The 24,707-nt window shown below is 55.0% G+C and overlaps 2 protein-coding genes across 14 annotated transcripts; one reads left to right on the top strand and one right to left on the bottom strand.

The window, feature by feature from the left end:
- Positions 1-385: 385 nt before the first annotated feature.
- On the top strand, positions 386-8,885 carry ELOB (elongin B). 4 transcript variants are annotated; one of them, XR_006591195.1, is made up of 5 exons: positions 386-535; positions 4,393-4,527; positions 5,540-5,645; positions 7,001-7,076; positions 8,232-8,885. XR_006591195.1 is itself a non-coding variant. In XM_045047961.1 (4 exons), exons 1-4 carry the CDS (start codon positions 452-454, stop codon positions 8,342-8,344), a joined length of 438 nt encoding a protein of 145 aa, XP_044903896.1. In that variant the 5' UTR covers positions 393-451; the 3' UTR covers positions 8,345-8,885. The 4 variants fall into 4 exon arrangements, 3 of the variants coding, with proteins under 3 accessions (XP_044903896.1, XP_044903897.1, XP_023102744.1); XM_045047961.1 differs by lacking the exon at positions 7,001-7,076 and having other exon boundaries at positions 393-535; XM_045047962.1 differs by lacking the exons at positions 386-535; positions 7,001-7,076 and adding an exon at positions 2,744-2,884.
- SRRM2 (serine/arginine repetitive matrix 2) lies at positions 8,886-23,622 on the bottom strand. 10 transcript variants are annotated; one of them, XM_019821130.3, is made up of 14 exons: positions 23,352-23,622; positions 22,364-22,471; positions 22,019-22,183; positions 21,769-21,846; positions 21,257-21,319; positions 21,127-21,159; positions 20,892-20,942; positions 20,611-20,703; positions 19,760-19,955; positions 11,971-18,659; positions 10,950-11,237; positions 9,754-9,867; positions 9,525-9,635; positions 8,886-9,440 (listed from the first exon to the last, which is right to left on the bottom strand). In XM_019821130.3, exons 1-14 carry the CDS (start codon positions 23,591-23,593, stop codon positions 9,431-9,433), a joined length of 8,241 nt encoding a protein of 2,746 aa, XP_019676689.3. In that variant the 5' UTR covers positions 23,594-23,622; the 3' UTR covers positions 8,886-9,430. The 10 variants fall into 10 exon arrangements, with proteins under 10 accessions (XP_019676689.3, XP_019676690.3, XP_011288976.4 ...); XM_019821131.3 differs by having other exon boundaries at positions 9,525-9,632; XM_011290674.4 differs by having other exon boundaries at positions 21,257-21,316.
- Between the last annotated feature and the right edge of the window lie 1,085 nt (positions 23,623-24,707).

The raw sequence follows: 24,707 nt of genomic DNA, 5'->3' as shown, positions 1-24,707 counted from the left end.
CAAGCCAGGGGCCGGGAGCCAGTCCGCTTCAGCCTGGGACTTGCTGTGACTCGAATAAAGGGTCCGCATTCAGAGAGCTCTGTGTTTCTGAAGCATGAACTGGGAGCTAAACATGGGAGTCCGGAAGCCAGAGAAACAGGATCTGGGCGTGGAAGGGAAGGTCAGGGAATGAGAAGAGGTCAGCTACTCCTCATCAAGCCCTTACGAGATGCCATGCGGAGAGCTTTGCTGCACCGTCTCATGGGATCCTCACCTGACACCCATTTGCCAGATGAGAAAGCTAAGGCCCAAAGGCACGTGGCTGGTAGATGGCAGAGTGGGATTCCAACCCAGGTGGTCTGATCGTGGAGGCAGCTGGAACGGCAGGGGCGGGGTCACAATTGCCTCTCCACGTGCTGCCCCCTAGCACGGGCTCCGGCCCCTTCCGGTCCCTTCCGGCCGCACCAGCTCCATGAGGCTGGGCAGGCGGCAGGTCTTGGCGCAGCCGACTCAGGGGCACCGGGCCCTGTGCTGGAGCATCCCGTCTGTTTGCAAGGTCAGTGGGGGCGTGGGGGTAACCTGGCCCTGCATCAGCCACAGCTGCCTGACCTACCAGGTGACAGGCTGGGAGGCTGTGCAGCCCGGAGGGGAGCACCCGGGGCGGCAAGGGTGGTCCTGGGAAGTCTCAAGCATGGGGGACGCTGCGCTCCTGTCTAAGGCAGGCGCTCCCTGGCTGTCCGCCGACTCTAGTTGGGGATGCTGCAAGCAGACGGCCCAGCCTCCCCCAGGAGTTCCGACTTGGCCTCGGTTTCCCCTCTGTCCTCTGAATGGCTAGCACCCACCATGTCGGGGCTGCTGGGAGGGCTAAGAGGACGGCTGAGGCCCCCGCCCTTCTGCCCACCGAGCCTGCATGCTGTGCTTTGCACGAGCACGCTCTCGCTCGCTCTAGGGACACCCGGGAGGTGCCCTCGTTTTCAAGGTCACGCGTGGGGAGACCGGCCCAGAGAGGTTAAGCAGCGCGAGGCCCGTAGCCGGGAAGCGGTGAAGCTAGGTTGCAGCTGGGCAACTGACTCAGGCCCCACACCCAGTTGTGCGTCTTCCCTTGTGGCCAGGACAGTAGTCGTGAAACACTCTACAAGTGGGAGGCACGCTTCGTAACTACCGGTGATGACAATTACTAATCAACGTTGAACACAAAAAGGAGGGGAAGGCCCACTAGGTCGAGACCCCGCCAGCTTGGTCTGGAGGCCAGAGAAGGGTCCCTGTCATGAGCGTTGGGTGGCTGAGGTGAGGGGGCCGAAAGGGCCCAGACAGCCTTCCTGTGCAGAGAACCAGGAGCAGTGGGCCGGCCAGCTCACCCACCATCTTGAGGTTCTGGTGCCGTCCGTCATGGCCCCAGTGAGGCCGCAGAGCGGGGGCTGGAGGTCAGCCCCCACTCCCCCTCAAGCCCCTCCTGAGCCCACTCCCACGGCAGGAGACATCCTTGCAAGGCCTACAGTCCACCCCCTACAACCGACCCACCAGGTCTGCGGCACCGTGGGGTTCACAGAGACACCCAGAGGGGAAGGGCTCGTGGCGGGCAAGGCCCCTGCCCTACTCGCCACCTCCCCTAGGCCGGGTGACCTCTGACAGCAGAGACCGCTGGAATCGGACGCCAGTCATTCCCCAAACCCTTGCGCTGTGCCGTGTGCGTTGGCTCATTAATGCTGCCCAATGCCTTATGGAATCCAGCTGTGTGTCCGTCCCCTTCGAGGATGGGACAACGGGTGGAGGCTCAGCCCCGTGCCAGAGATCACAGTTAACGAGCTGATAGTTGACCCAGGTGGTCTGCCCGAGGGTGGGTGGAGACAGGCGTGAGCCTCGGAGGGAGGGAGTGTGGGCCCACTCAGGGGGACTCCCGGTAGGCATCCTGAGCTGTGACACCAGCAGGGGCAAAGCCAACAAGGCAGGTGTGTACGTGGCAACAGGGCCGAGAGTCAGGACAATATGCCCAGGTGCAGCCGGGTCACAACATCCTAGGTGGAGAGGAGGCCCCTCCTTTCCCCGCACCCTGGGCTCCTTTTTTTTTTTTTTTTTAAATATTTATTTATTTTTGAGAGAGAGAGAGAGACAAAGAATCCCAAGCAGGCTCCAGACTCAGAGCTGTCAGCACCGAGCCCGACGTGAGGCTCAGACCCACAAACCACAAGATCATGACCTGAGCCAAAGTTGGACGCTTACCGCCTGAGCCACCCAGGCGCCCCTTTGGACTCCATCTTTAACTGGCACATTCTGGGAGGTCTGCCGGATGCCTCTGAGAGCGTGACTGGCCTCCCACGGTCCGTCCACATCCCTTCCCTGCCCCATGCTCTCCCTCTTCAGCAGTACAGGATCTAAAGCCTCCAAATCTCTGTGCACAAAGATGCTGAGGTTAAGATGGAAATCTCTGACCTGAGCCGAGGACCCGCCACGTCAGTTACTTGTCCACAGCCTCCTGACTCAGGTGATGAAGTCAAGGTCAGCCAGGGGCTGGGGAGCTAGGAGGGAGCAGGGGCTGCCTAGGCTCAGAGAGGGAAGAGTCACAGGAGGGGAAAGGACCTGAGGAGGCTCCAGAGAGCCAGGGGCTAGAACTCAAAAATGACAATAATTATGTTCACAGTGTTAGAAACCTCTGTTGAGTACCAATTCTTGATGAAAATGTACACACTTGACAAACAGCCATTCCTCGCATCTTAAAGAAGAGGACATTAGACTTTCGCGAGTTTTATCACCCAAAGCTGCAGTCAGCGCCGAGAGCAAGGATTTGAATCCCTCGTGGCCTGAGGCCAGAGCCTGCGTGTGAAAAATTAGTAAACGGAAACCTCGTTTAGTCGGGAGGCCAGCAGAGGGAGTTCTCAGCATCGCAGCCCAAGCTGGGACCTCGCAGGTGGGTGCTCTTCACCAACCCGACGGGGAAGGTTTCCTCCTCCCTTGGCAACGGCTCCGCCAATGAGAGGCTCTCACAGCCCAGCCAATGAAAAGCCAGTATACTTAGACCTCCCACTGTATGCCAATGAACTTTGCTTACGACAGCCCTGTTGCTCCTTGCTGACAGTCTCCTTGGTCTCCGCGCTTGCCTGTAGCCTTGCTGAAGCTTGCTTGTTGTGGATTGTAACTGCCCGGTATCCCCGGATAAGCCCAGTTTTGCTGGTGAAATAACTCATTTTTTATTTCCTAAGGTTAACAGTTGTCAGTCACCAGCTTGATTCAGGGCCAAGGCAGCAGCACCTTCAGATTCTGCCCCCTCTCGAGAATTCTCAAATTGCAGCCCCGCAGCTGCACAGCTGTTTGGCATCCGAGGCCTTCCACCTGCTCACGGGGCGCCCTGAGCCTGACACGTCCTCAGGGACCCAGTTGAGGCGCTCTCCCTCCAAAGGGCTGGTTACGCAAGAGAAAAAAGCCTCATTTTTCTCGCTCTAGTGTAACTGCAATCTGGGGCAAGGCAGGACAGTGTCCCAACACCCGGGGAAGTAAGGTGTAGGCGTCGGTAGGGCAGCCCCGTAGAAGGGCAGCCGGCCAGGGAAATCAAGCCTACAGGCCCTCCCAGAGCCCAAGTGGACCTAGGTCCCTGGGTCGAGGGTCTCCTCTTTCCTCCGTCCCTGGGGCGAACCGTCTTGCACCGTGCCTTGCTTTTCCCCGGAAGTTCGCCGGGCCCCTCCCTAACCCAGGGAGCAGCTTCCTGGGGTCCTTCCAGGCCACAAAAGCCCGGCCCAGGCTGGGCGGGGAAAATGGGGACAGCCCACCCATGGAGGTAGCCGGAAGGTCCAGAATTATCACTCCCTCAGGATGGACGGCAGGAGGCGCTCGCCCTCACACGGCAGCCCAGGTCGCGCTGAGACGCAAAAGTCCTGCCGCCCCGATGACCAGGATGCACAACATTCACTGACTATTCCTGGGATGGGGGGATACGCTACGCTCGCCAAGTCATTGCCCAACGTCCCCCAAAGAGGGCTGAGCCTGCGCCCAGACTGCTCCCTGACTGCGACAGGGGCGCCTCGGCCTTGCCACTCCCAAGATGGCGCCACTACCTGCCGCTTCAGGTCTCTGCCCCACTCTCCACGCCACGGCGCCGAGATGGCGGCCGGACGCGCGGTCTGACCGAGCCGCCGGCGCATCACTTAAAATGGCGGCCGCTGGGCGGGGCGGCCGGGCGCGAGGCACGCTGGGGCGGGCGCGCGGGTTGCCGGGAACGGGGCGGAGCGCGGCCGCGCCGGCGCGTCGAGGGGGGACAGGCAGCCGCCGCGATGGTGAGCGGGCGCGGGGGGAGGGGCGCCGGGCCGGGGCCGGCGGGGGCGACGGGGGCGCCGGGCCGGGGGCGGCGGGGGCGGCGGGCCGCGTGGGGCGGGGGGTGGGGAGGACTGGGCTCTGCGTTCACGCCGGCCCTCCGCCCCCCAGGACGTGTTCCTCATGATCAGGCGCCACAAGACCACCATCTTCACGGACGCCAAGGAGTCGAGCACCGTGTTCGAGCTGAAGCGCATCGTCGAGGGCATCCTCAAGCGGCCGCCCGACGAGCAGCGGCTGTACAAGGTGCGGCCGCGGGCGGGCTTTGGGCGGGGGCCGGGCTGGCGCTGCGCGGCGGCCGCGTCGTTGTTGTCAACAGTGGCCGGAACTCCCCCGCGTGGAGGCGAGGCGGCCTCGGGGGCGCAGGGCGGCCTCGGGGGCGCGCGGGCTCCTGACAGCCCTGCCGTGCGTCCAGGAAACTGAGGCTGGGGAGGCGGCCACTTAGCCCAAGGTCGGATTTGAACTCCGTTGCCCTTAATCCTCCGCAGGCCCATCAGAATCGCACCCCTTCACCTCCTCTCCTTATTACAGACAGTTGGAGGGTGTCACGATGAGTAAAGTCCTCGCCCAACCACTGTATTACTTCCCAGCTTTCTGCGGATGCTCTAAAAGCCCCTCCTCCCTACCCCCTTTTTAGAAACCAACTGCAGAATTATTCAGCTCCGGTGGCTTGGGGTTCTCGTTGGGGGAATGCGTTGTATTGGTCCCTGATTCGGGTGTCCCGCAGCATGGGGTCCCCCACCTAAATGCGTTGATGAGATTCTGGCTGGAAAGGAGGAAGCTGGCCTTTCACTCCAGACTTTTCTCCCTGCTGCCTGTGCTTCTTCACATACTGTGTTCCGTGCTTTCTGTGTGTCTTTCGCTCAGTGAAACCTCCTGGCTGCCCTACAAGGTGGGAATTTCAGTAATTCCCATCTTACAGCTAAACTTCACATCAAAAAGATGAAACGCTTTATCCCAGGTGGCAGAGCTGGGATTCAAATCAGGCAGACTGTGGACAGACTGCGTCACTGACTCTTGAAATTAGATTTTCCTGCAGTTTGGGGTGAAAAAAAAAAAAAAAGATTCCAGAGCCCTAACCCTGGGAGGTTCGGATTTGGAAAGTGTTGGGCGTAGCCCTGGAAACTGTGTTTGACACACTTGGGTAGTCCTGGCCCGTATTTGGGTCTGTCTTCCCTGAATCCTAACATCCAGGTAAGTCTCTGGGACTTGCCCGTCCTGGGGCCTCTTGTAACACCTTGCCCACCTCTCTCCCCAGGATGACCAACTTCTGGATGATGGCAAGACACTGGGAGAGTGCGGCTTCACCAGTCAGACGGCACGGCCGCAGGCCCCGGCCACCGTGGGGCTGGCCTTCCGGGCAGGTGAGTGGGGCTGTCAGGCAGGGTGGAACAGACAAAGGGGTCGCTGGGGAGCCTGCTCTTGGCTCCTCCCCGCCTCCAGGGCATTGTGTTCCCCAGTCCACAAAGTGTAGGTGGTATCTTGTGATAGTGTGTTTCTCCACAAAGGGAAAAAAAACAAAAAACAAAAAACGAGACGCTTGTAGAAATTGAAGTCTACTTCGCGGGGGATTCTAATGTCTATCCCTAGTCATGTTTACAGAGGTCTTACTGAGTATTGGGCCGTCTGCTCTGCATTTTATCTCCGTTCCATTTAAAACACTCCTTAGCCTGTGAGGTAAGCACTGCTATCCTCACTTTGGAGACGTGGACACTTGGACTTGCCGGCTGTCAAGATTCAGATGCTGACTGCCAGGACCTTTGTAGGACGTCACTTAGACCCCCAGCATCTCTGTGCATGCCACACTTGTGCCCACTTTCAGGTTGAGTAACTGAGCCCAGGGAGGTTAGGTCGCTTGCTGGGGCTGCCAGATCCAGAGTTCGTGTCTAGCCCCTGCCTGCCCCAGAGACTGTGCTTTGTGGTCGACCACATCACCCCCTGCCTGATGTTTAGAAACCTGAGGGAGTGGCTCACTCCCCTCCAGTATACCTCCTTGCCCCAAGAGAGGTTTGAATTTTATTCTTTGTCTCTGGAAACGTGAACGAAAGTTCTACGTGGTATGTTTTCACGACTGTGTACCTGGGGCTGTGTGGATGGCTGGGTAAACTTTGTTGATAAGTAATTATTTTTCTGGCTTCTTGGAAAAAACTAGCAAGGGGTGCAGAGGGAGTCCAGCAGTGTGCCACTTGCCAGTTTCGTAAGGATCCCTGTGCCAGGCCTCAGCAGCCATGTCCTTGGGTGGCTGCTTCATGCCCCCCCCCCCCACCCCGCCACCCTGCCGACTGGAGCTCCTGTCTCCATAGAGGGGTGCGACACATAGGCCAGTCTCACAGGCAGCCTGAGCCCCCATGCACCACAGGCCTTGGCCTGTGAGTGCTTAGCAGATGGAAGTCTTAGGGGCCTTTCTGTGGGTTCCCTCTGACCCTCACAGCGATGCCGAGGCAGGTACAGGGCTGGTCCAGACCTCTCCCATTCTGCTTCTGAAGCCAAGGCTGGACTGCCTTCTGGAAGTAGCAGCCCTTCTCTTACTGAACAAAGGCATTTTTGTGTAGGCTTGCAGACACTCTTGGAAGATGTTGATAGACCTATTTTTTGATGGAAAAATCACAACAGAGGGAGTGTCCCCCCGGCCCCGACTCTAGTTTATGGCATTGAATGTGGGGGTGCCTAGACCCTGGGTGGCACCCCCTCCTCAGGCAGGGGATCGTTGTCTTGACAGAGTAAACGGTATGGACTGAAGCGGCTGTTCTTTGCTTCTCCCACGGACTACTTTTGTTGCAGAAGTACACTTGTGGGTGCGTAGTTGTGTCCTCGTTTAGTTCTTGTGATGACAAGACGGTTCTTTCCAACTGGCTACTCAGTGAGGGAAAGGAGTGTTGAATAGCATCATCCAGACCATTTCCAAAAAATGGGAGAGGTGACGAAAGCAAGAATTGTCTGTCACTGCAGACTTACGGCTTGGGGGGAGTTCGTTGCTACGCTGGGCCGGGTGTCTTCAGCACTGCTGACGTTTGGGGCTGGAGAATTCGGAATGGTGCTGTGCACTCCAAGGTGTTGAGCATCTCTGGCCACTACCAGAGATGGTCATATACCCACTCTCCCAAGGTGTCCGTTGCTAGGCTTGGCCGGCTTTCCCGAGGGGCCTAACAGGTTAAGAACCCTGAGCCAGGTGGAGAGAATAGCGTCCCTGTTAGAAGAAAGTGCAGGAGAGAAGTTACAAAACGGGACTTGTTTGCTCTGCGCTGAGGTGACAGCAGAAACAAGACGGGAGCCCTTCTGCAGCCGCTGTTCTCTAGTTGGGGGAAAGCATCTGGTCAAAGGGAACAGGACTGTTTGTGGCTGGTGGTAGGTGAATGCTCCTGAAGCAACACACAGGCATTGGGCTGCGGGGACTGTTTTTATAGAAGGGCTGGGGAAGTTTTCTCTGAGGTGATGTTGGGGTTGATCTGGATGGCAGGCTAGGGGCCAGCAAATGTGAAGCTCCTAAAACAGGAAGGAAGAGCTTGATACGGGAACACAAGAGACAGACAAACGTGACGACTTGAGATTTTATTCAGAGTATGACGGGATGCCGTTGGAAGGTTTGAGGCAGGGAAAGAACGGGCTGGCTTAAGCTTAAAAATCAGTGCTTGGTGTAGAGGAGGTGTGAATGGAACAGTGAGTTGGGGCTGATTGGGGGGAGACAAGTAGGTGGACACAGGCCAGCCCAGAGGCTCACCCTTAGGGGCACAGGGTGAGGAGGACCCCAGGGCTGGCTGGGCTAGATGGAGGGGGTCAGGTTACTGGTAGGGGTGGGAGGCATCCCAGTAGGATCACAGAGTCCAGGCAGTTAGGCAGGCCGGCCAGGACGAGGGAGACTCACTTTGCAGAGGTGGGAATTGGTTCGGAGGTCCCCCAGAAGCCGGGTGGCTGCTCCCTCCAGCTCTCCCCACCACTCCCCTGTCCACCAGATGACGCTTTCGAGGCCCTGCGGATCGAGCCCTTCTCCAGTCCGCCCGAGCTGCCCGATGTGATGAAGCCACAGGACTCAGGAAGCAGCGCCAATGAACAAGCAGTGCAGTGAGAGGGCTCCTGGCCCGCCCCCGGTGCGCCCTCCCCCCCCCCCCCAATAAAAGAGATTTGGGCATCTGCCTGGTTGCTGCCTTTTTCTGCACCCCCTCTTCTGACTCAGGCATCACCTTTCCTGGGACGGGGTCTGCTCCCCTGCAAGGTTCCTCCTCAGCCCCGTGTACTTGCGAGGGTGGCCGTGGCTGTGGGACCGACCCCCAAGCTCCTTGGGTCCCTGCTGTCACACCCACTCGAGCCTGCCCCTCCGGCTGTGGGCAGAGAACCGGGAGGAACCCAGAGCCCCAGGCCAGCCTTCTGCTCAGCCTGGGGACAGAGGTTCCTTCTTTGACTTCCAGCAAGCAGGCTCCCTCGGGCTCTGGCGCCTCTGGGCTGAGGGGCAGAGGCCAAAATGTCAGCCAGAGCCAGTGAGGTTCCACGGGGAACCCATCACCTACAGCCAGCCACCTTACCTGAGTCCTCTAAGGCTTGGGGGGGGGATTCAAAGTGGAAAGACTGCTCACTCTCCACCTTCCACCCCTAATAATCTACAGACCCAATTCCTGCATTTCTCATTTTTATTTGACAGAAAAAGTTGCTCTTGCTGTACAGATTTTAAAAAACCAAAATGCCTTTAAGAAACGTGAAGAAAAGTTGGGGGAGGGGCCACAACCTCACTTGGGGGACAGTAGGGGCCAACTAATTTCAACTCCTGCCCCTTCCTTCCAGGAACACCTCACACAAGTTCCCAAGTTCCAACTCCCCCCAGAACTTAGGGTTTCAGGGGGCACTGACGCCTCCCAGCCCTTTCTAACTCAAGACCAGGGTGTCCCCAACTGTATCCTCCCCTCCCACAACTCCCATTCTCATTCCCACCCACCCCAAAACTCCCAAAACGTGAACCAGGAAAAACTCACAGAGATTAACATTTCACAGGAACAAAGAAAAAGGGGGGGGGGGCGGGAAGGAGGAAGAGTCCTCCCCCAGGAGGCTGCCAGGGTTCGGGGGTGGGGGGCAGACAAGGACCCCTCCCCACTGCTGGGTAAAGGGGGCACTCCCTGCAGCTCCAGAACTTGGGGTGTGGTGGGATTCCCCCCACAGAGATTCAAGGAGACCTGAAACAGAGGAGACAGAGATCAGTGCCTAGGCCCCAGCCAGCCCCAGAGGTCCCCAGGCACAAGAGCTTGACAAGGACGCACCTGGACGAGCGGTGCCGCACGGGGCGGGGGCTGGGTGTCTCCCTCCTGCGCTTGTGGCCAGGGGAGCGGCTGTCCCCACGCTGGCCTCTGCGGGAACCCCGCTCGCTGCTACTGCAACAACAGAGGACAGTCAGCCCACGTGCAAGGCAACACCAACCTCTGGCAACTTCGAGCCTCAAAGCCGCTCAGAGTGGTGGTGACCAGGCTGGCCACTGACGGGAGGCCTTACCTCTGCTGGTCCCGTGGCGAGGGCTGAGGCGAAGGGCGGCGGCGCTCCGCAGGCGAGTAGCTGAGGGACCGAGAATCTCGGAGGGAATCTATTGGCTTCCGGGGACTACGGGACCTAGGGAGCAGAGGAAGTTCCCATAGCACCACGCTCTTCCAAACCCACCAGCCGGCACTCAGGACCACCCCCCAGGTCCTGACCACCAGACCTCATACCACACAGGGCCAGCCTCAGACCCACCTTTGTCTGCTCACTCACCCATCCGCCCGCACACCATCCACCGAGTGCCCCACTGGGCAGGGCACGGGGTGCAGCGGGGGATGCAAAGAGAAAGACAGTCCCTGCCCTTGGAGGGGCTCAGTCTGGTGGTGAAGGGAGGCCAAGGGAGGCCCGCTCGGCCCCGTGTATGGGAAGCAGCCCCACAAGGACCGATATACGTGGGTCTGGGGACCCGGGGGGAAGGGACACAGGGCGGGGAAAGGGGGGGAGGGTAGTCTTCTCGAAGGTGCTGTTTGAGCGGAGTCTTGCAGAACGAGGAGTTCACCAGGCGGACAAGGGAATTCCAGGCAGAAGGAACAGCATGTCCAAAGGCATGGGGTTCTCCTTAGACTGCAAGGCGCTGGGTATGGCTGGAGCACAGGGCATGTGTGGGGGCGGGCAGGAGAGGAGAACACAGGGCAGGCAAGGCCAGTTGGTGAAGAGCCTCACACGCCATTCCCGCAGAGGTGGGGCTTTATCCTGCAGGCCACAGGGCGTCCCGGAAGGATTTGTGGAGTGGAGGGAAGTAACCAGATGTGCGTTTTAGAAAGATCCCTCTGGCTACGTGTGGAAGAGAATGGCGTGGAGGCAGGGAGACAGGGAAGAGGCTGTGGACAGAGTCGGGAGAAGATGACGGTGGCCAGACCAGAGCCCTGGCGGGAGCAACGGGGAGATTTAAAATCTAGAATCCCTGGGACGTGGGAGCAGGAAACAGGCTGCATGTCAGGGGAAGGGAGAGGAACGAACCTAGGACTCCACAATTCTGATTGGAGCACCCACACTTGGACGCTTTGCCGGAACAGGGCACAGCACAGGTGGTAGGGAGAGAGCCCAACTCCTCCCACACAACCAGACACCACAGTCCACCAGAGACTCCCGGCAGGGATCTCATGCCCAGGGTCACACCCCGCCCCTTCCGGCTCCGGCAAGGCCGCACTCACCTCCGCTCGCCGGGGGGTGGCTTCTTGGGGCTTGCAGGTTTGGGCAAGGCCTGAGGGCCAGGCTTAGCGGGGGAGGGGGATGAAGAAGTAGAGGAGGAAGAGGAGGAGGAAGAGGAGGAGGAGGAGGAGGAGGAAGAAGAGGAGGAGGAAGAGGAGGAGGAGGAGGAAGAGGAGGAGGAGGAGCTGGAACTGGAGCTACTGGAGCGCCTCTTCCGCTTGGCCGGGGTCGGCTCCGGAGGACGTCCCTCTCGAACAGCCTCCTTGGGGGCTGGGGTGGGGCTGGGGACCCTGTGGGAGAAGCAGAGCGTCAGGAGGAGACACGCCGCCCCAGCCCCGACCCTACCTTCCTTGGCCTGGAGGAACGGCAGTGGGGGAGGGGTGCCGGAGAAAGGCCCCAGGAGCCCTCGGAGCTGAGAGCCGGCGAGCGCATTCTCTGGAGAGCGGTGGCCCGAGACGCCCCGACCTCTGCTAACACAAGCAACAGGCCGGGCCCGCAGCACAAGGGATCAAGGCTAAACCTCAAGAATGTCCCTGATGGAGGAGGACTAAGGCCCCTGGGCTCAGGTGTGGAAGCCGAGCTGGGCGGTCTCCTTCCCGGGAGAGCCACGGCTTGGGGAGGCCCCTGCGAGCGGGTTGGCTGGGGGAGGGGCCGTCCTGCCTGGAGGCAGGGAGAAGGATGGGATGACCTCTGAAGATCCTTCCAGCCCAGGGAGTTCCTCTTGAGGTCTAACTGCCATCCCTCCTGCTGTAAAATTAAGTCCATTTCCTCTAGTTCTGTCCTCTGTAGAGACGGAAAACTTATCATTATCCTCTAGAGAATGAACCTTAGGAGACTTTTACCTGTCCCATTCCTCCCCCCGGTGCCCCCACCCCAGCATTCTCTTCTACCCCAGCTTAAGGGTCAAGGTCCCATACCTCTTTCAAAGAGCCAAGAGCCTCTGGACAGAACTTCTCCCTCCCCACCCCCACCCACCCCCCAAACCGGCCCCACCCAACGGTTCTGCAAGTCAAGCCCCCTCACCTCTTCAGCGCTACCTCAGGTTGAGCAGGAAGGCTAGAGCCCTCCGAGTCGCTAGAACTGGAACCGGAGGAAGAGGAGGAGGAAGAGGACGATGACGAGGATGAAGAGGAGGAGCTGGATGAGGAGGAGGAGGAGGAACTCCGCCGCTCCTTTGCCGGCTGCAGGGTGGCCAATGCAGAAGGCTGCTGGGCCCCCGTGGAGGCTGGTGTTTCCCCACCCTCAGGGTGGGACACCCCAGGGACAGGACCAGAGAGCATGCCGTTGTGGTCACCAGCAGAGGACGTGGTCTTTGCCACCGTCCCAGAGGAGAGGGACTGAGACCCTGCTACAGGGGTGGTCTGGGCAAGCAAAGCTCGGGACTGGTCAGAAAAAGCAGATGGCACAGGGGACCTAGGTCGATCCTGAGCTGGAGGAAGAGCACACTGGGAGGAAGCCTGGACCATTCTAGAAGCAGGAGAGGGAGCCCGCTCAGAGGTCATTCTAGACTGGCTGAGGGCAGATGGTGGGGTTCTGGAGCCTGGGCCTCCTGGTGGGGTTCTGGATCTGGCTCGGTCAAGAAGTGGCGGTGAGGTTCTACCACTAACACGTTCGTAAGCAGTGAGGGGCACCCGGGGGCTGGTAAGGTTTGCACCAGACAAGGCTGGAGCCATTCTAGCACTGGTGAGGCTTGCAGGTGCCATGGCTGGAGGGGTTCTGGAGCTGGCAATATTCACAGGAGCTGTAGCATGTGCAGATCTAGGACCCACCAGGTTTGCAGGGGCTGCAGCCTGGGCTGTTCTGGAGCTGGAGGGATAGTTTGCAGCGGTCGGGGGAGTGCCAGAGCCGGTGAGACTCAGAGCTGCCAAGGCAGCCGGGGTTCTGGCTCCTGCTAGATTCACAGCTGGGGCTGTAGGGGTGCGAGGGTCAGCGAGGTTCACAGCAGAAGGTGCCACTGCTGTTCTGGGGCTGGCCAAGTTCATGGCTGCTGCCGCAGCTGGTGTTCTGGAGTCAGCCAGGTTCACTGCTGTTGGTATGGCAGGTGTCCTGGCACCGGCCAGATTCATCGCTGCTGCAGAAGCTGCAGGAATCCTGCTGGCAAGACTGGCAGCTGGGGCCGTTCTGAGACTCATGAGAGGCACTGGAGCTGGGACCTGGGACATTCTTGCAGCAAGGCCAGCAGCAGACATGGATGGAGGTGGCCGAGCAGTGCCAAGACTGATGGCTGTCAGGGCAAGTGCGATTCTAGACTGTGCGTGATTTTCTGGCACGGATGTTCTCGGGTGATCAGGAATTCGGGGACCTGGACCATCCATCATGGAGCCACCAGCTTGCTGCAGGACAGACATAGGTGTTCTAGAGCTGCCAAGGGGTTCCAGCATTCCAGGTGATCGACAGCGGTCCAGAGGAGTTGGTGACATGCTAGGACGACTGAAACAGCTCATTCTGGAGCTATTGAGCGCTACTGGAGGGGTCCGAGAACCAGAATGATTTCTCGTTGCCGGAGGAGTAGCAGAACGTGAGCGATCAGAACTGCTTCCAGATGCAGAACGTCTTCGGATGGCGGGAGGAGATCTCGTTAAGGATCGTTTGCCCCGAGTTGTTCGTGGAGTACGGGATCTGGAACGGCGACGGATAGCAAGGGGAGAGCGACTTCGAGAACGCTTGCGTGGCAACAATGGGGTCCGAGATCTAGAGCGACGCCGAATGGCAGGAGGTGTTCGGGACCGAGATCGGCGGCGTGTCACCGGAGAGGTTCGAGAGCGGGACCTCCTTCGAGTTACCGGAGATGTGCGAGATCGAGATCTCCTACGGGTGACTGGAGACGTTCTGGATCTCGATCTTCTGCGAGCGATAGGGGAAGTTCTGCTTCGAGATCGCCTCCTGGTCACTGGTGGAGTCCTAGATCTGGACCTTCTTCGAGTCACCGGTGGAGTTCTAGAACGGGAGCGCCGGCGTGTTGGGGTTCTGGATCTTGAACGACGGCGGGTTACTGGTGGTGTTCTAGACCTGGATCGCCTTCGACTCACTGGCGATGCTCTGGATCGAGATCTTCGTCGAGTCACTGATGTCCTGGACCTTGATCGTCTCCGACTGACTGGTGAAGTTCGAGACCTGGACCTACGGCGGCTGACCAAAGGTGTTCTGGACCTGGACCGCCGGTGAGTGGCTGGAGAGGCCCGAGACCGTGAGCGTTTCCATGGAGCTGGTGATGTACGAGAGCGGGACCGCTTCCGACTGGCTGGGGGTGTCCGAGAACGGCCTCTTCGGCGTCGGGAAGAAGTTCGGGAACTCTCCTGCCGGGCAGGTGACCTTGAGTGGTAACCAGAGCCTCCCCTCCGCCGACGAGTGACCCGAGACCTCGACCGGCTCCGCTGTCTTCTCCGCGAAGTTGACTGAGAAGATCCAGACCTATCTCGACGTCGAGTTGTTCTGGTTTTCTCTCTCCTTGAGCGGGAACGGGATCTCTGAAGCCCACGAGGCTTTGGTGAAGGAGAACGGCCTCTCCTTGAAGTTGTCTTAGCACGGGGGGATGAAGCTGAGCGCCGCCGGCGTGAAGATCTTGACTTTTCAGCTGGCTCTGGGGAAGACACTGAAGGACTTCTTCGACGTCTCGGGGGGGTTCTAGAACGGGTCTCTGGTGAGGACGATGCAGAGCGGCTTCTACGAGACAGCCGGGCCTTCCTGGTCAGCTCAGGAGACGATCTAGAGCTGCGACGGCGAGGTGGAGTGCGGGACTTGGTCTTGGGCTCTGGTGATGACCTAGAGCTTCTTCTAGCAGTTCTGGATTTGGGTGGGTGTTCTGGAGAGGACTCTGAACTGCTGCTTCCGTCTGGAGAAGGGCCTCTGCCTTTGCTTGATGAACCTGACCTGCTTCGTCTGGGAAGAGCTCGAAGGGCAGGAGCCTTGGGTTCAGGAGAAGAATCAGAACCACTCTGTGCCCTGGGTGCCACTCTCAGCTTATCTTTAACTTCAGGGGATGAGCCAGACCTACTACGGCGAGGAGAAGGTCGGGCTTTGCTGTCAACCTCTGGAGACGACCCAGACCGACTCCTTTCTCTAAGTGGTACTCGTGTCTTAACTTTGGAATCTGGAGAAGAGTCTGATTCACTTCTTTCTTGAGGGGATGCACTGGGCTTCCCATCAAGTTCTTGAGAAGACCCAGATCGACTTCTCTGTCCAAGAGGAGTCCTAGCCATGGTCTTCTGTTCAACTGACGACTCTGACCCACTTCGTTCTCTCTGGGGGGTAAGACACTTGTTGTTGAGCTCTGGAGATGATGGAGAACGACTCCTTGGCCTAGGAGTCTGGGGCAAAGCTTTTGGTTCTGGAGAAGAATCACATTCACTTCTCCCCCTAGACGGTGTTCTAGGTATATCTTTCATTCCAGGAGAGGACCCAGATAAGCTGTGCCTCGAGGGAGTCCCAGACCCATCTCTAAGTCCTGGAGAAGACCCAGACCTGCTTCTCCTTGAAGGGGTTCTGGGTAAACCGTCTTTCAGTTCAGGAGATGCAGAGCTACTTCTTTCCCTCGATGGTGTTCTGGGTACAGCATCGAGCACTGGTGAAGAAACACTCTGATTTGAAGACATTCCTGCTTTTTCCACTGCATCTGGCGATAACTCAGAACTGCTGCGTCTGGAGGACCTTGTGGATTGTTCTTTCATGTCTACAAATGGATCGGTCTCCAGCTGATTAGGAAAAGATCCATTCAAATCTTCTTTAACCTCAGGAGAAAATCCAGCATTCATTTCTGCAACAGGGCCTGAGTTTCTAAATTCTAAAGGTGATCCAAAGCTATTCTCCCTCGGGGAGGAATTAGACAGCTCTTTATGCTCTGGAGAAAAATGTGGCCCACTCCAAGTTGAGGCCACTGCAGGGACTTCTGCTTCCAAAGAAGTCTGTGACTGGCTTTGGTCAAGAGTCAAAGACACAGGTCTTTCTTCTATTTCAGGTGAGGATTCAAAATTACCTCCAGCCATTTCTTTAAGTTCTGGAGACAAATGAGAGAGGACCTGGTTTGAGGATTCTTCAGATTTCTCGACCTCCATTAATTCCTCATCTTGGCTTGGCTTAGCTGACATACTTTGGTCTTTTGTATCTGGGGATGACCCAACACCACCTCTTTCCCTTGATGGGGTTTTAGGTGTCTCTCTGAGTACTGGTGAGGACTCAGATTTATCCTGCACTGGGAAAGGACTAGATTTGTCTCTTGGTCCAGGAGATGACACAGTAATATCTTCCTGAAGGAGTAAGCCTGTTTTCTCTTTTGGCTCAGAAGGCTCCAATCTACTCTGCCCCAAAAGAGATTTGGAGTCCATGGCAGGATATGGGAAAGAGTCAGACTGAGACTTGCTCTGCTCAGGAGACATTCCAGATTTTAGCCTAGGACTTGACAATTCACTTCTGTCTGGTCTTGTTGGAGATCTGGGGGTCAGCTCAGTGATTGGAGATGAGGACCTGGACCGGCCACCCTTAAGAGGTGTGTGAGATTTGCTCTGCAGAGACGGAGACTCAGAGTGACTCCGTTTCATGTCTGGACTTGAAGTATCAGATCTAGGGTCTGGTGAAGTCTGTGATTGTCCTTTCTGTTGCAGAGAAGAGGAGACAAAATACATTTCTCCTGGTGGTGTGGTAGACTTTACTCCTGGACAGAGAGAGAAGGATCCAGAACTTTGTGCTGGTAAGTCTTTAGACTTCTCTTGGGAACATGGGGACTTAGATCCACAAAGACTGTGCCCTGATGGAGTTTGGGGCTTAACTTTAGGGCATGGTGAAGTAGACCCTGAGTGACTTTGTCTTGGTGGTGTTCCAGGTTTCACTTTGGTATCTGGTGAAGAGGACCTAGAACGGCTGTGTCTTTGCAACAATCTAGAATCCATCTTGGAGCAAGGAGACTCTGATCTGCTTTGCCTTGGCGGTGTTTTAGAGGTTACCCTACTAGGACTTGGAGAAGAGGAGCCAGAATGACTTTGGACTGGCGACATTACTGCCTTCACTTTGGGCTGTGGAGAGGACGATCCAGAGCGGCTCCCTCTTGGAGGGGTGCTAGATTTCACTCTAGGAGGAGAGGACCCAGAGCAGCTATGTCTTGAAGGGGTCATAGATTTCACCTCAGGGTCAGGTGATGATTCTGAACGGCTCTGTATTTGTGGTGTCGCAGACTGTTCATTTGCCTGGGGACTTGTTACAGACCCTTGCCTTGGTGGTGTTCCAGACTTCACTTTAGGTTGAGGAGATGAACTGGAACAACTCTGTCTTGAAGGTGTTTTAGATTTCTGGTTAGAAGGAGGAGAAGAACCAGAACGACTTCGCCTTGGTGGTGTTCTAGATTTAGCTTTCGGCTGGGATGATCCAGAGCGACTGCGCCTTGGTGGTGTCCGAGACTTTTGTTTAGGACACGGAGAGGATCCCGAAAGGCTTCGCCTCAAAGACAAGCGAGATTTTGCTTTGGACCGCGGTGAAGAGAGAGACCTGCTCCGTCTTGAAGAAACTCGAGATTTTTTCATTTCTGGGCTTGAGTTGGACCTGCTCCTCCTCTGTGATGCTCTGGATTTGTTCTTCCGCTCTGATGACGAACCAGACCTGCCTCTTCTTTGTGGTGTTCTAGAATGAGATCTTCCTCGTCTAACTAGACTTCTACTACGAGATCTTCGTCTTGCTGGTGTCCTAGACCGAGATCGTCCTCGTCTTACGGGTGTCCTAGACCGAGATCGTCCTCGTCTTGCCGGTGTCCTAGACCGAGACCTCCCTCTCCTGGCTGGTGTTCTAGAGCGTGACCGACGTCTGGCTGGAGTTCTAGAGCGTGACCTGCCACTTCTCCTGGCTGGTGATCTGCTACGAGACCTCCGTCGTACTGGCGATCGGGTCCTAGATCTGCGCCTAGCAGGTGTCCTAGAGCGAGACCTGCCTCTCCGGGCTGGTGTCCTAGAGCGGGACCTACGCCTGGCAGGTGTTCTGGATCGTGATCTCCGCCTGGCAGGTGTTCTAGAGCGAGATCTAGCCCGGCGGGCTGGCGTTCTAGAACGAGATCTGCCCCTAGCGGCTGGGGACCTAGAATGAGACCTGCCTCGCCTTGCTGATCTAGACCTGCCTCTTCTCTGGGTATTTCTGCTTCTAGACCAGCCTGGTCGCTGAGGAGACCTAGAGCGACCACGTCGCTGGGGGCTTCTGGACCGTCCCCACCTCTGTGCAGACCGGGACCTACGCCACTGAGGGGACCGGGACCTAGAATGACCTCTTTTGGTAGGGGTTCGAGACCGAGATCGCCCCCTCTTAGTGGTGGTAGGGCTACGGGACCTCCCCACTCTTCGAGAAGGGCTATGAGAATGTGACTTATCCCGCTTTGCTCGGCCATGTGAGCGACTCTTGGATGCGGGAGAAGAAGAAATCTCTCGGCGGGACCCAGGAGCTGGTGCAGGTTTAGGACTTTCAGGGGAAGAGCTGGCATGTCGAGAAACTTTGGTAGGTTGAGGGGATGGTGGGCAGCTCTCTGAAGACGACTGGGGAGGTTTCTCAGGAGACTTAGGTGGTGAACGGCCCCGGGTTGGGGAAGCCTCAGATGGGGGGTTCACTGGCTCCTGACTTAAGGTGGTTGTTGCAAGGGGTTGTGGGGAGCCGCCATGTTGCTCAGCAAGGAGCGGAGTGGGAGCAGGTGGTTCTGGGCCTGCGCTGCTCCTTTCCGGAGAGGGGCTAGGTCGAATTGCAGATTTCTAAGAGTGGAAAAGAAAGCACGGATAGGAACATAAGCACCAAAACTTCCCATCAACCTAAACACCAAAACTTCCTATCACCCATAAGAGCCTAACATCCTTGCCAATGAAATTTTTCCTCTACACACCCCATTACAACACCAACTGGTCCTTTACCTCACCACAGGTAGTCATTAACAAAAGATCACATAAAAAGACAATTGGGACAACATGAACAGGCTATCTTATCACTTTAAGTCTCATAACCAAAAAAAAAAAACAACACAAACAACACACTACGTTTTACCATAACCCTAACAAAATACCACGGCAACAGAAAAAAAGTGCATACTTTTACTAAACGGAAAAACAAAGCAGTTTCCCGAAGCATGAGGCATCTGACTTCACCCTTGAAAGACACTAAGATTATGGTGCAAAGGCAAAGATTTGCGAATATGATTTATGTAAATAGAACTACAGATAAGTACAGAAAAAGAAAACGAAACCAAGTTTGAAAAGCTTTAAATATAAGACAAATAAATGAAATTAAAACAGAAATTAAGTTTTTGAGGTAATCCAACTTGTACTTTAGAAAAGTAACTCTGGAGGACACAGAAAACGGGACTAAAAAGCTAAGCGTTTAACGAAGAGCAATTACACTGTAATAGCTAAAGCAACAAAACATCACGATTAGGGCTTCGATCAGAACAGCAACCATAAAATGACAAGTACTGAAAAGACCATTCCAGAGTAGTGTTTTCAAATTGCAGGCCGCAATCCAGTGGGTTGACAACTTTTAGTTAGCTACAACCAGCATTTAACAAAAATAAACTCTATAGACAAATCTCAAAATGCTAAAAATGATTTAAAAATACTTTTCTCAAGTTGAATGTAAAAGCATAAACAGGATAGTGACGTAAAACCTACAAATAACCGGCGAAGTTTGAAAATGTTAACTCTATAGAATTTGCACATGCAGAAAAGACCTTAATAAAATGAAAACTGCATTACGAAAAGAACTGAATTCACTTCTTTAAACCAGTTTACTTCCCTCCTTCACTTCAAACACCCATCCTAACCCTCCAACCCAAAAACATGCATTAACTCAAGACGTAACCTACCTCCTTGTCTTTGTCTTTGTCCTCATGAGGACTGCTAGGCTGCTTTGTAGAGGGCTCTGGGCTGCTAGGCTGCCCTGTGTTGGTGGTACCTTGTTCCTTAGAAGGTGCATCTCCCTCCCCTCGACGCCCTGAAACAGGGGAAGGACTTCGCCCAGTCAAGGTAATTGTATGCGTCTTTGCTGCCGCACTTCGAGACCTGAGGAAGGTAATTGAGGGCAGGGGAGAGGAAAGAAATCAGCTCAGGGGAGAAGAGGGAACCCCCTCCCAGCTCCCATCCACCTTTCCTGACTATACAAACCCTCTTCCAAGAAGCCTTCTCTTACACACAAGACTCAAGTCACTCATGGAAATTCAAGTCCACTTCACTTTGGTCCTTTTCTTCCCAACAGTCCCCAAAAGCGTTCTCCCTCTACCCCTTTATCCACCTCCCCCAACCTCCCCAAACCCTCCACCCTGCCCATTCCCTACCCACTTCATTCACAACTCACCTCTGAGCCCACCTCCTTCAGGAAGCCTTCCCCGATTAAGGAAGCCAGGGTAAGGATTCCTTCCTCCCCCAGACACCACGAACAAACCACCACCCCCCCTATTCTGGCAGTCCATATACATCAGAACAAAACAAAAAAATAACAAAATAAACAAAAACAAAAACAAAAACAAAAAAAAAAAAGAGAAGGGGAAATGTATATGTCTGTCCATCCTGTTGCTTTAGCCTGTCAGCTCCTAGAGGGCAGGGACCGTGTCTTCCGAATGGTCTGTGCAGCGCCTAGCACACCGTGGGCGCTCAATAAATATTAAATTGATTAACCCACAAGTCCCTCTCCCTCCCTTCCTCCTGGACCACCCCTTACCGACTGCGGGAAGTATCAGAAGAGGAAGCAGAGTCAGCAGACGTTGAACGGTGGGCCCGGCGGCTCTTGGGGGCTGGTGTTGTACTACGAGACCTGAAGGAAGGCCACCACCACAGCTCAGGGTGCTATTACGCTTACACTGGATTTTCCTCGTCGGTCCCTCAACCTTCCACCATCAGTCAAGGACACAACTGATTCTCCCCTTTACCCCGCCAGGTAGACTTCACCTAATCTACTGCCTAATAAGCAAATTACCCTCCAATTCACACAAACTCACTCACCGCTTCCGCTTCTTGTCCTTAGATTTACGTTTGCTCTTTGGAGTGGGAGACCTGACAATGGAAATTCAAAATAATCATCTTAAAAAAATCCAAAATCAAATAAAAAAATGACAGAACTATTGACAGAAGATCAAAGAACTGAGCTTTACTCTAAGAAACCGCTACAGAACAGGCAAGGCCAGACGGGCTCACTGTTCCATATCACTATGTCCCCAATGTCCCGAGGAGCTCTTACCTATGCTTCCGTTTTTTGGATTCAGATTCTGACCTGTTGGAAGGGAGGGGGGGAAAACAACGCATAAACCAATACCTATGCCTGGACTCCTCAAACCTCTCCAGTCACTTCATGTACTCCCACCTCATACCTGTGCTTCTTCTTCTTAGAACTCTTCTTCCTCTCTCGTCGAGGAGAGCTGCTCTCTGACCTGCTAAAAATGGGTTCAGAAACAAAGTCATTCTACTGGGTTCCTTCTCTGACCCCCCCACTTAAAATCCACCCCCAAAAAAGGCTTCTAAATCAACAAACACAAACATCCCCAATGTTTCAGACCTAAGCCCAGGACTTATTACTCTCCAGGAAGCAGAAATACCTCTTCCATAAAGCAACAAACCTCAAAACGAAAAGTCCAGTAATTTAAGACGTTGCTTAGTTAGTTCTTAGTTGGCCAAGCTGCAGAATCAAACCTTCCCAAGTGAATAAACTGAATACATTCCTTCCCGTGACTGAAATCTGAATGGTAACTCCCTCTTCCCTGATGTATCTCGCAACTCTCTCCTGCTTCCCAAAAGAATTCTCTATTTCCAGAAAGGGGGGGTGGGGAGGGGGGACAACAAGACCGGTCCCCTGCTTATTAAAGTGACATCCCAACTAACTTACCGTCCTCTATCTTTCTTCTTTTTCTTCTTCTTTTGCTTTGGGGTTGGTGAGCGAGAACTGCTGGACTCCCGGACAAGGCTGGAGGAAGATGAAAAGAAGCAGGATGAGTGCTAAGATGAATTTTCTCAGACATTTCAACTTCAAAACAACAAAATCTGAACACTTTGGGAAGGAACAGTCCCCCTCATCCCTAAATAGAGCAGAGCGCTTAGAAGAAAAGCAGCTGACATGCTGTCTTGACCTTGAGTACCTGTAAGGTTTGGGAGGCTCTGGAGCTGGTTGTTTAGCTTCTCGAGCACGACGCTGAGGATCAAAAGAGCTGCCATCTACATAGGAATCACTGATACCAAAGGCAGCACGGAGTCGCTCATTCTTTTTCTCATTCAGTTCTGCCAACTGGTGAGTCTCAGTTACCCTGGGGGGAAAAAGGCAATGGTTAGAAGGGAAGAGAAAAGATCAGGGTTGCTCACACCACCGGAGGCAGCCAAATGAGACTGGGAAGAAGTTGGGAGAAAGAGCAGGGAGGAAGTTGAAGAAGAGAAAACAGCAGAAGCAGTGCAGTCCAGAGGAAACAAGAGACAGTGAAAACACTCACGCTGGCCTCTGCCCTGGGGTCTCTTCCTTTCCCCCAGGGTTCACATCCTTCTCCAGCAACATGAGTCGAAAGGTAGCCACTTTTTCCTGAATTTGCTGTTCCTCGTACCTGAAGAACAAATCCCTTCAAGGTTAAAGCCAGACTAGGCACTTAACCCAGTCCCAAGTTAAAGTTTTCCTTATTCCCAGGAGGATCCCTTCCCTTTCCATGCACACATAAAACTTTTCACTCACTGTCACCCAAAGGGCCCTTCTCTTAAATCTTTCTGATCTTTCACTGTTCTTTCTTCCCTCCATTTACTATAGCCTCTAGAACAGTGGATTTTAAACAGGCTAAACTCCAGGGGCTAAAAGAGGAAAGCTAAGCAGGCAAAGTTCCAGGTGCTCCTCCTCGACTTCAACAACAGGTATTTCCTGAGATTCCAAAGTGAAGTGCATTGTATAAAAAGGGTGCCACTGCTGAAGTTTGAAAACCACTGCTCTAAAAGGTTTTCTCACTGTACTCCTTTTCCAAAATTTCACTTCCCTACCCAACCCATGATCCCCTCTTATCCAGATTAGTATTCCAATTCCTGTTTTCTTGCCTTCACTACCTTCCAAGGCCTCAATCCTTAAATCCATTTACCTTCCTCTTCTCTACCAATGACAACACCTGTCAGCTTCTACTCCGGCTCTTTTCTTGCCTGGTACCTGCTTTCCCACCTCTCCCCTTAAAGCACCTTTTTGTTTTTCAATGGCTTCCCTCTTTCCCCAAGTGTCTTCATCCTAATAATTCAAATTCCCTCAGGCTTTCTCTTGGTACAGACTTTCCTCATCTCCCACCTTGAGCTGTCCCTTAACTCCTCTCAATCTGCTAGCTCCTTTACCTCCTCCCGTCCTGCAACTCCTCTCCAGGCCTCTTCAACAAGCCCTCAACTCCCTACATCCCACCTAATTCCCCCAGCTCTGCACTCACTCAGTGCTTGGCTCTCCCCCGGCCCTCCCCTCACCCCTGCTCTTCCATCATCTCCTCCAGCTCGAGGCATCGCAGCTCCACGCGCCGCTTGCGCTCGTGGTCCAGGATGTCAGGATTAGGCCGCTTCACCAGGGCAGCCTCCAGGCGCCGCAGTTCCTCCTCTCCCTTGTAGTCAGGCCGCTCACCCCGGCGGCCTCGCACCAGGGACAGGTTGCGCTGGACGTAGCCGTTGGTGCCGCTGCCCCGGGGCGTCGGCAGCCCGATCCCGTTGTACATGGCCCCGTGCCCGGGGGGCACCACCGCTCCTGGGGGGGAGCGGGGAAACACGGGTCAGGGCCCTGACCCCAAACTAACCACTTGCCACCACCCAAATCCCTGTTCTTCACCCTTATTTCAACAGGAAGCTCCACACTAAACTCCTTTATCTGCACAATCCTCCTGGTCTTCTAACAAAAACCCTTCCTTCCCTTCCCCTTCCCATACCTTCTTTCCACTCAATCCTACCCCAGCTCTTACAGCCTTTTCCCTCAAAGGCCGAGAGCCACTTCCATTTCTGTTTGCACCTAGATGTTCTTGTTCCACCCTAAGAAAATAAGAAACCTATTTCTCTCGAATTTTTCCACACTCTTTATTCTCATTTGGCTCCCATAAGCACCAATGTCTCCACCCACTAATCTACTTTCCGACATCTGGCAACTGACTGACTGAGGCCCCCAAACAGGGCACGACCACCACTACCACAAATCTGTGGTACCTACGGGCCCACAGTCCAAATCCAAAGATTCTTTTCAGAACTGACCTAAGAATTTCAGACTACCACGTCACAAACGCAAAACAGACTAAACAACCCCTACATATCTTAACACGTGGACTGGTTGGTTTCTGACATAAACCAAGAGTCCCACGCAGCCTCACACTCAAGAATAAAAGCCAGCATGCATATCAGAAACACAAGAACCTTGGCTACATAATCTTCTTGTACTTTACCTCCCCGAGGAGAGGCCATTTCCCTGATTTCAAATATTTATAAGCTATCAACTACCTTGCCTGTTATCTTGCTCCTTTAATTTCCTTCCCAATAGGATTTCTCACGTATTCGGCAGCTCACCCAAGTCTCACTAGCTCCCCTTAAACATCACCTGTTTGCAGCTCAATGCTCTGATCAAACCTCCTCTGCTCCAACTGTTCCCATTGCCCTCTTCCACATTCCTTGCCCTAAACTTACTCAGAACACCACCCCCCCTTCATAGCCCTTCACTAAGGCAAAACTGTCAACTTTCCCTACCAATTCCCTGTTATCTTGTGTTTCTCTTCCAGACCTGCCTTATCTCTCCCATGTTCTCTTCGTGCCTCCTACACCAAGGTTCTATCCTCTCGACCTGTCCCAACC

Source organism: Felis catus, chromosome E3, assembly GCF_018350175.1.
Source record: "Felis catus isolate Fca126 chromosome E3, F.catus_Fca126_mat1.0, whole genome shotgun sequence".
In the NCBI taxonomy this organism is placed as follows: domain Eukaryota; kingdom Metazoa; phylum Chordata; class Mammalia; order Carnivora; family Felidae; genus Felis; species Felis catus.
Note: the sequence above shows the minus strand (reverse complement) of the source record. Positions and strands in the feature narration are given on the sequence as shown.

What these genes read in the sequence shown, in the direction of transcription:
- ELOB (XM_045047961.1), top strand. Translation starts at nt 452, where the DNA reads ATGAGGCTGGGCAGGCGGCAGGTCTTGGCGCAGCCGACTCAGGGGCAC. An exon ending in ACGAGCAGCGGCTGTACAAG is followed by an intron (nt 4,528 to 5,539) that starts GTGCGGCCGCGG and finishes CTCTCTCCCCAG; the next exon opens with GATGACCAACTTCTGGATGA. An exon ending in GGGGCTGGCCTTCCGGGCAG is followed by an intron (nt 5,646 to 8,231) that starts GTGAGTGGGGCT and finishes CCTGTCCACCAG; the next exon opens with ATGACGCTTTCGAGGCCCTG.
- SRRM2 (XM_019821130.3), bottom strand. Translation starts at nt 23,593, where the DNA reads ATGTACAACGGGATCGGGCTGCCGACGCCCCGGGGCAGCGGCACCAAC. An exon ending in GAGATGATGGAAGAGCAGGG is followed by an intron (nt 22,472 to 23,351) that starts GTGAGGGGAGGG and finishes TTTGTTCTTCAG; the next exon opens with GTACGAGGAACAGCAAATTC. An exon ending in GAGCCTCCCAAACCTTACAG is followed by an intron (nt 21,847 to 22,018) that starts GTACTCAAGGTC and finishes ATCTTCCTCCAG; the next exon opens with CCTTGTCCGGGAGTCCAGCA.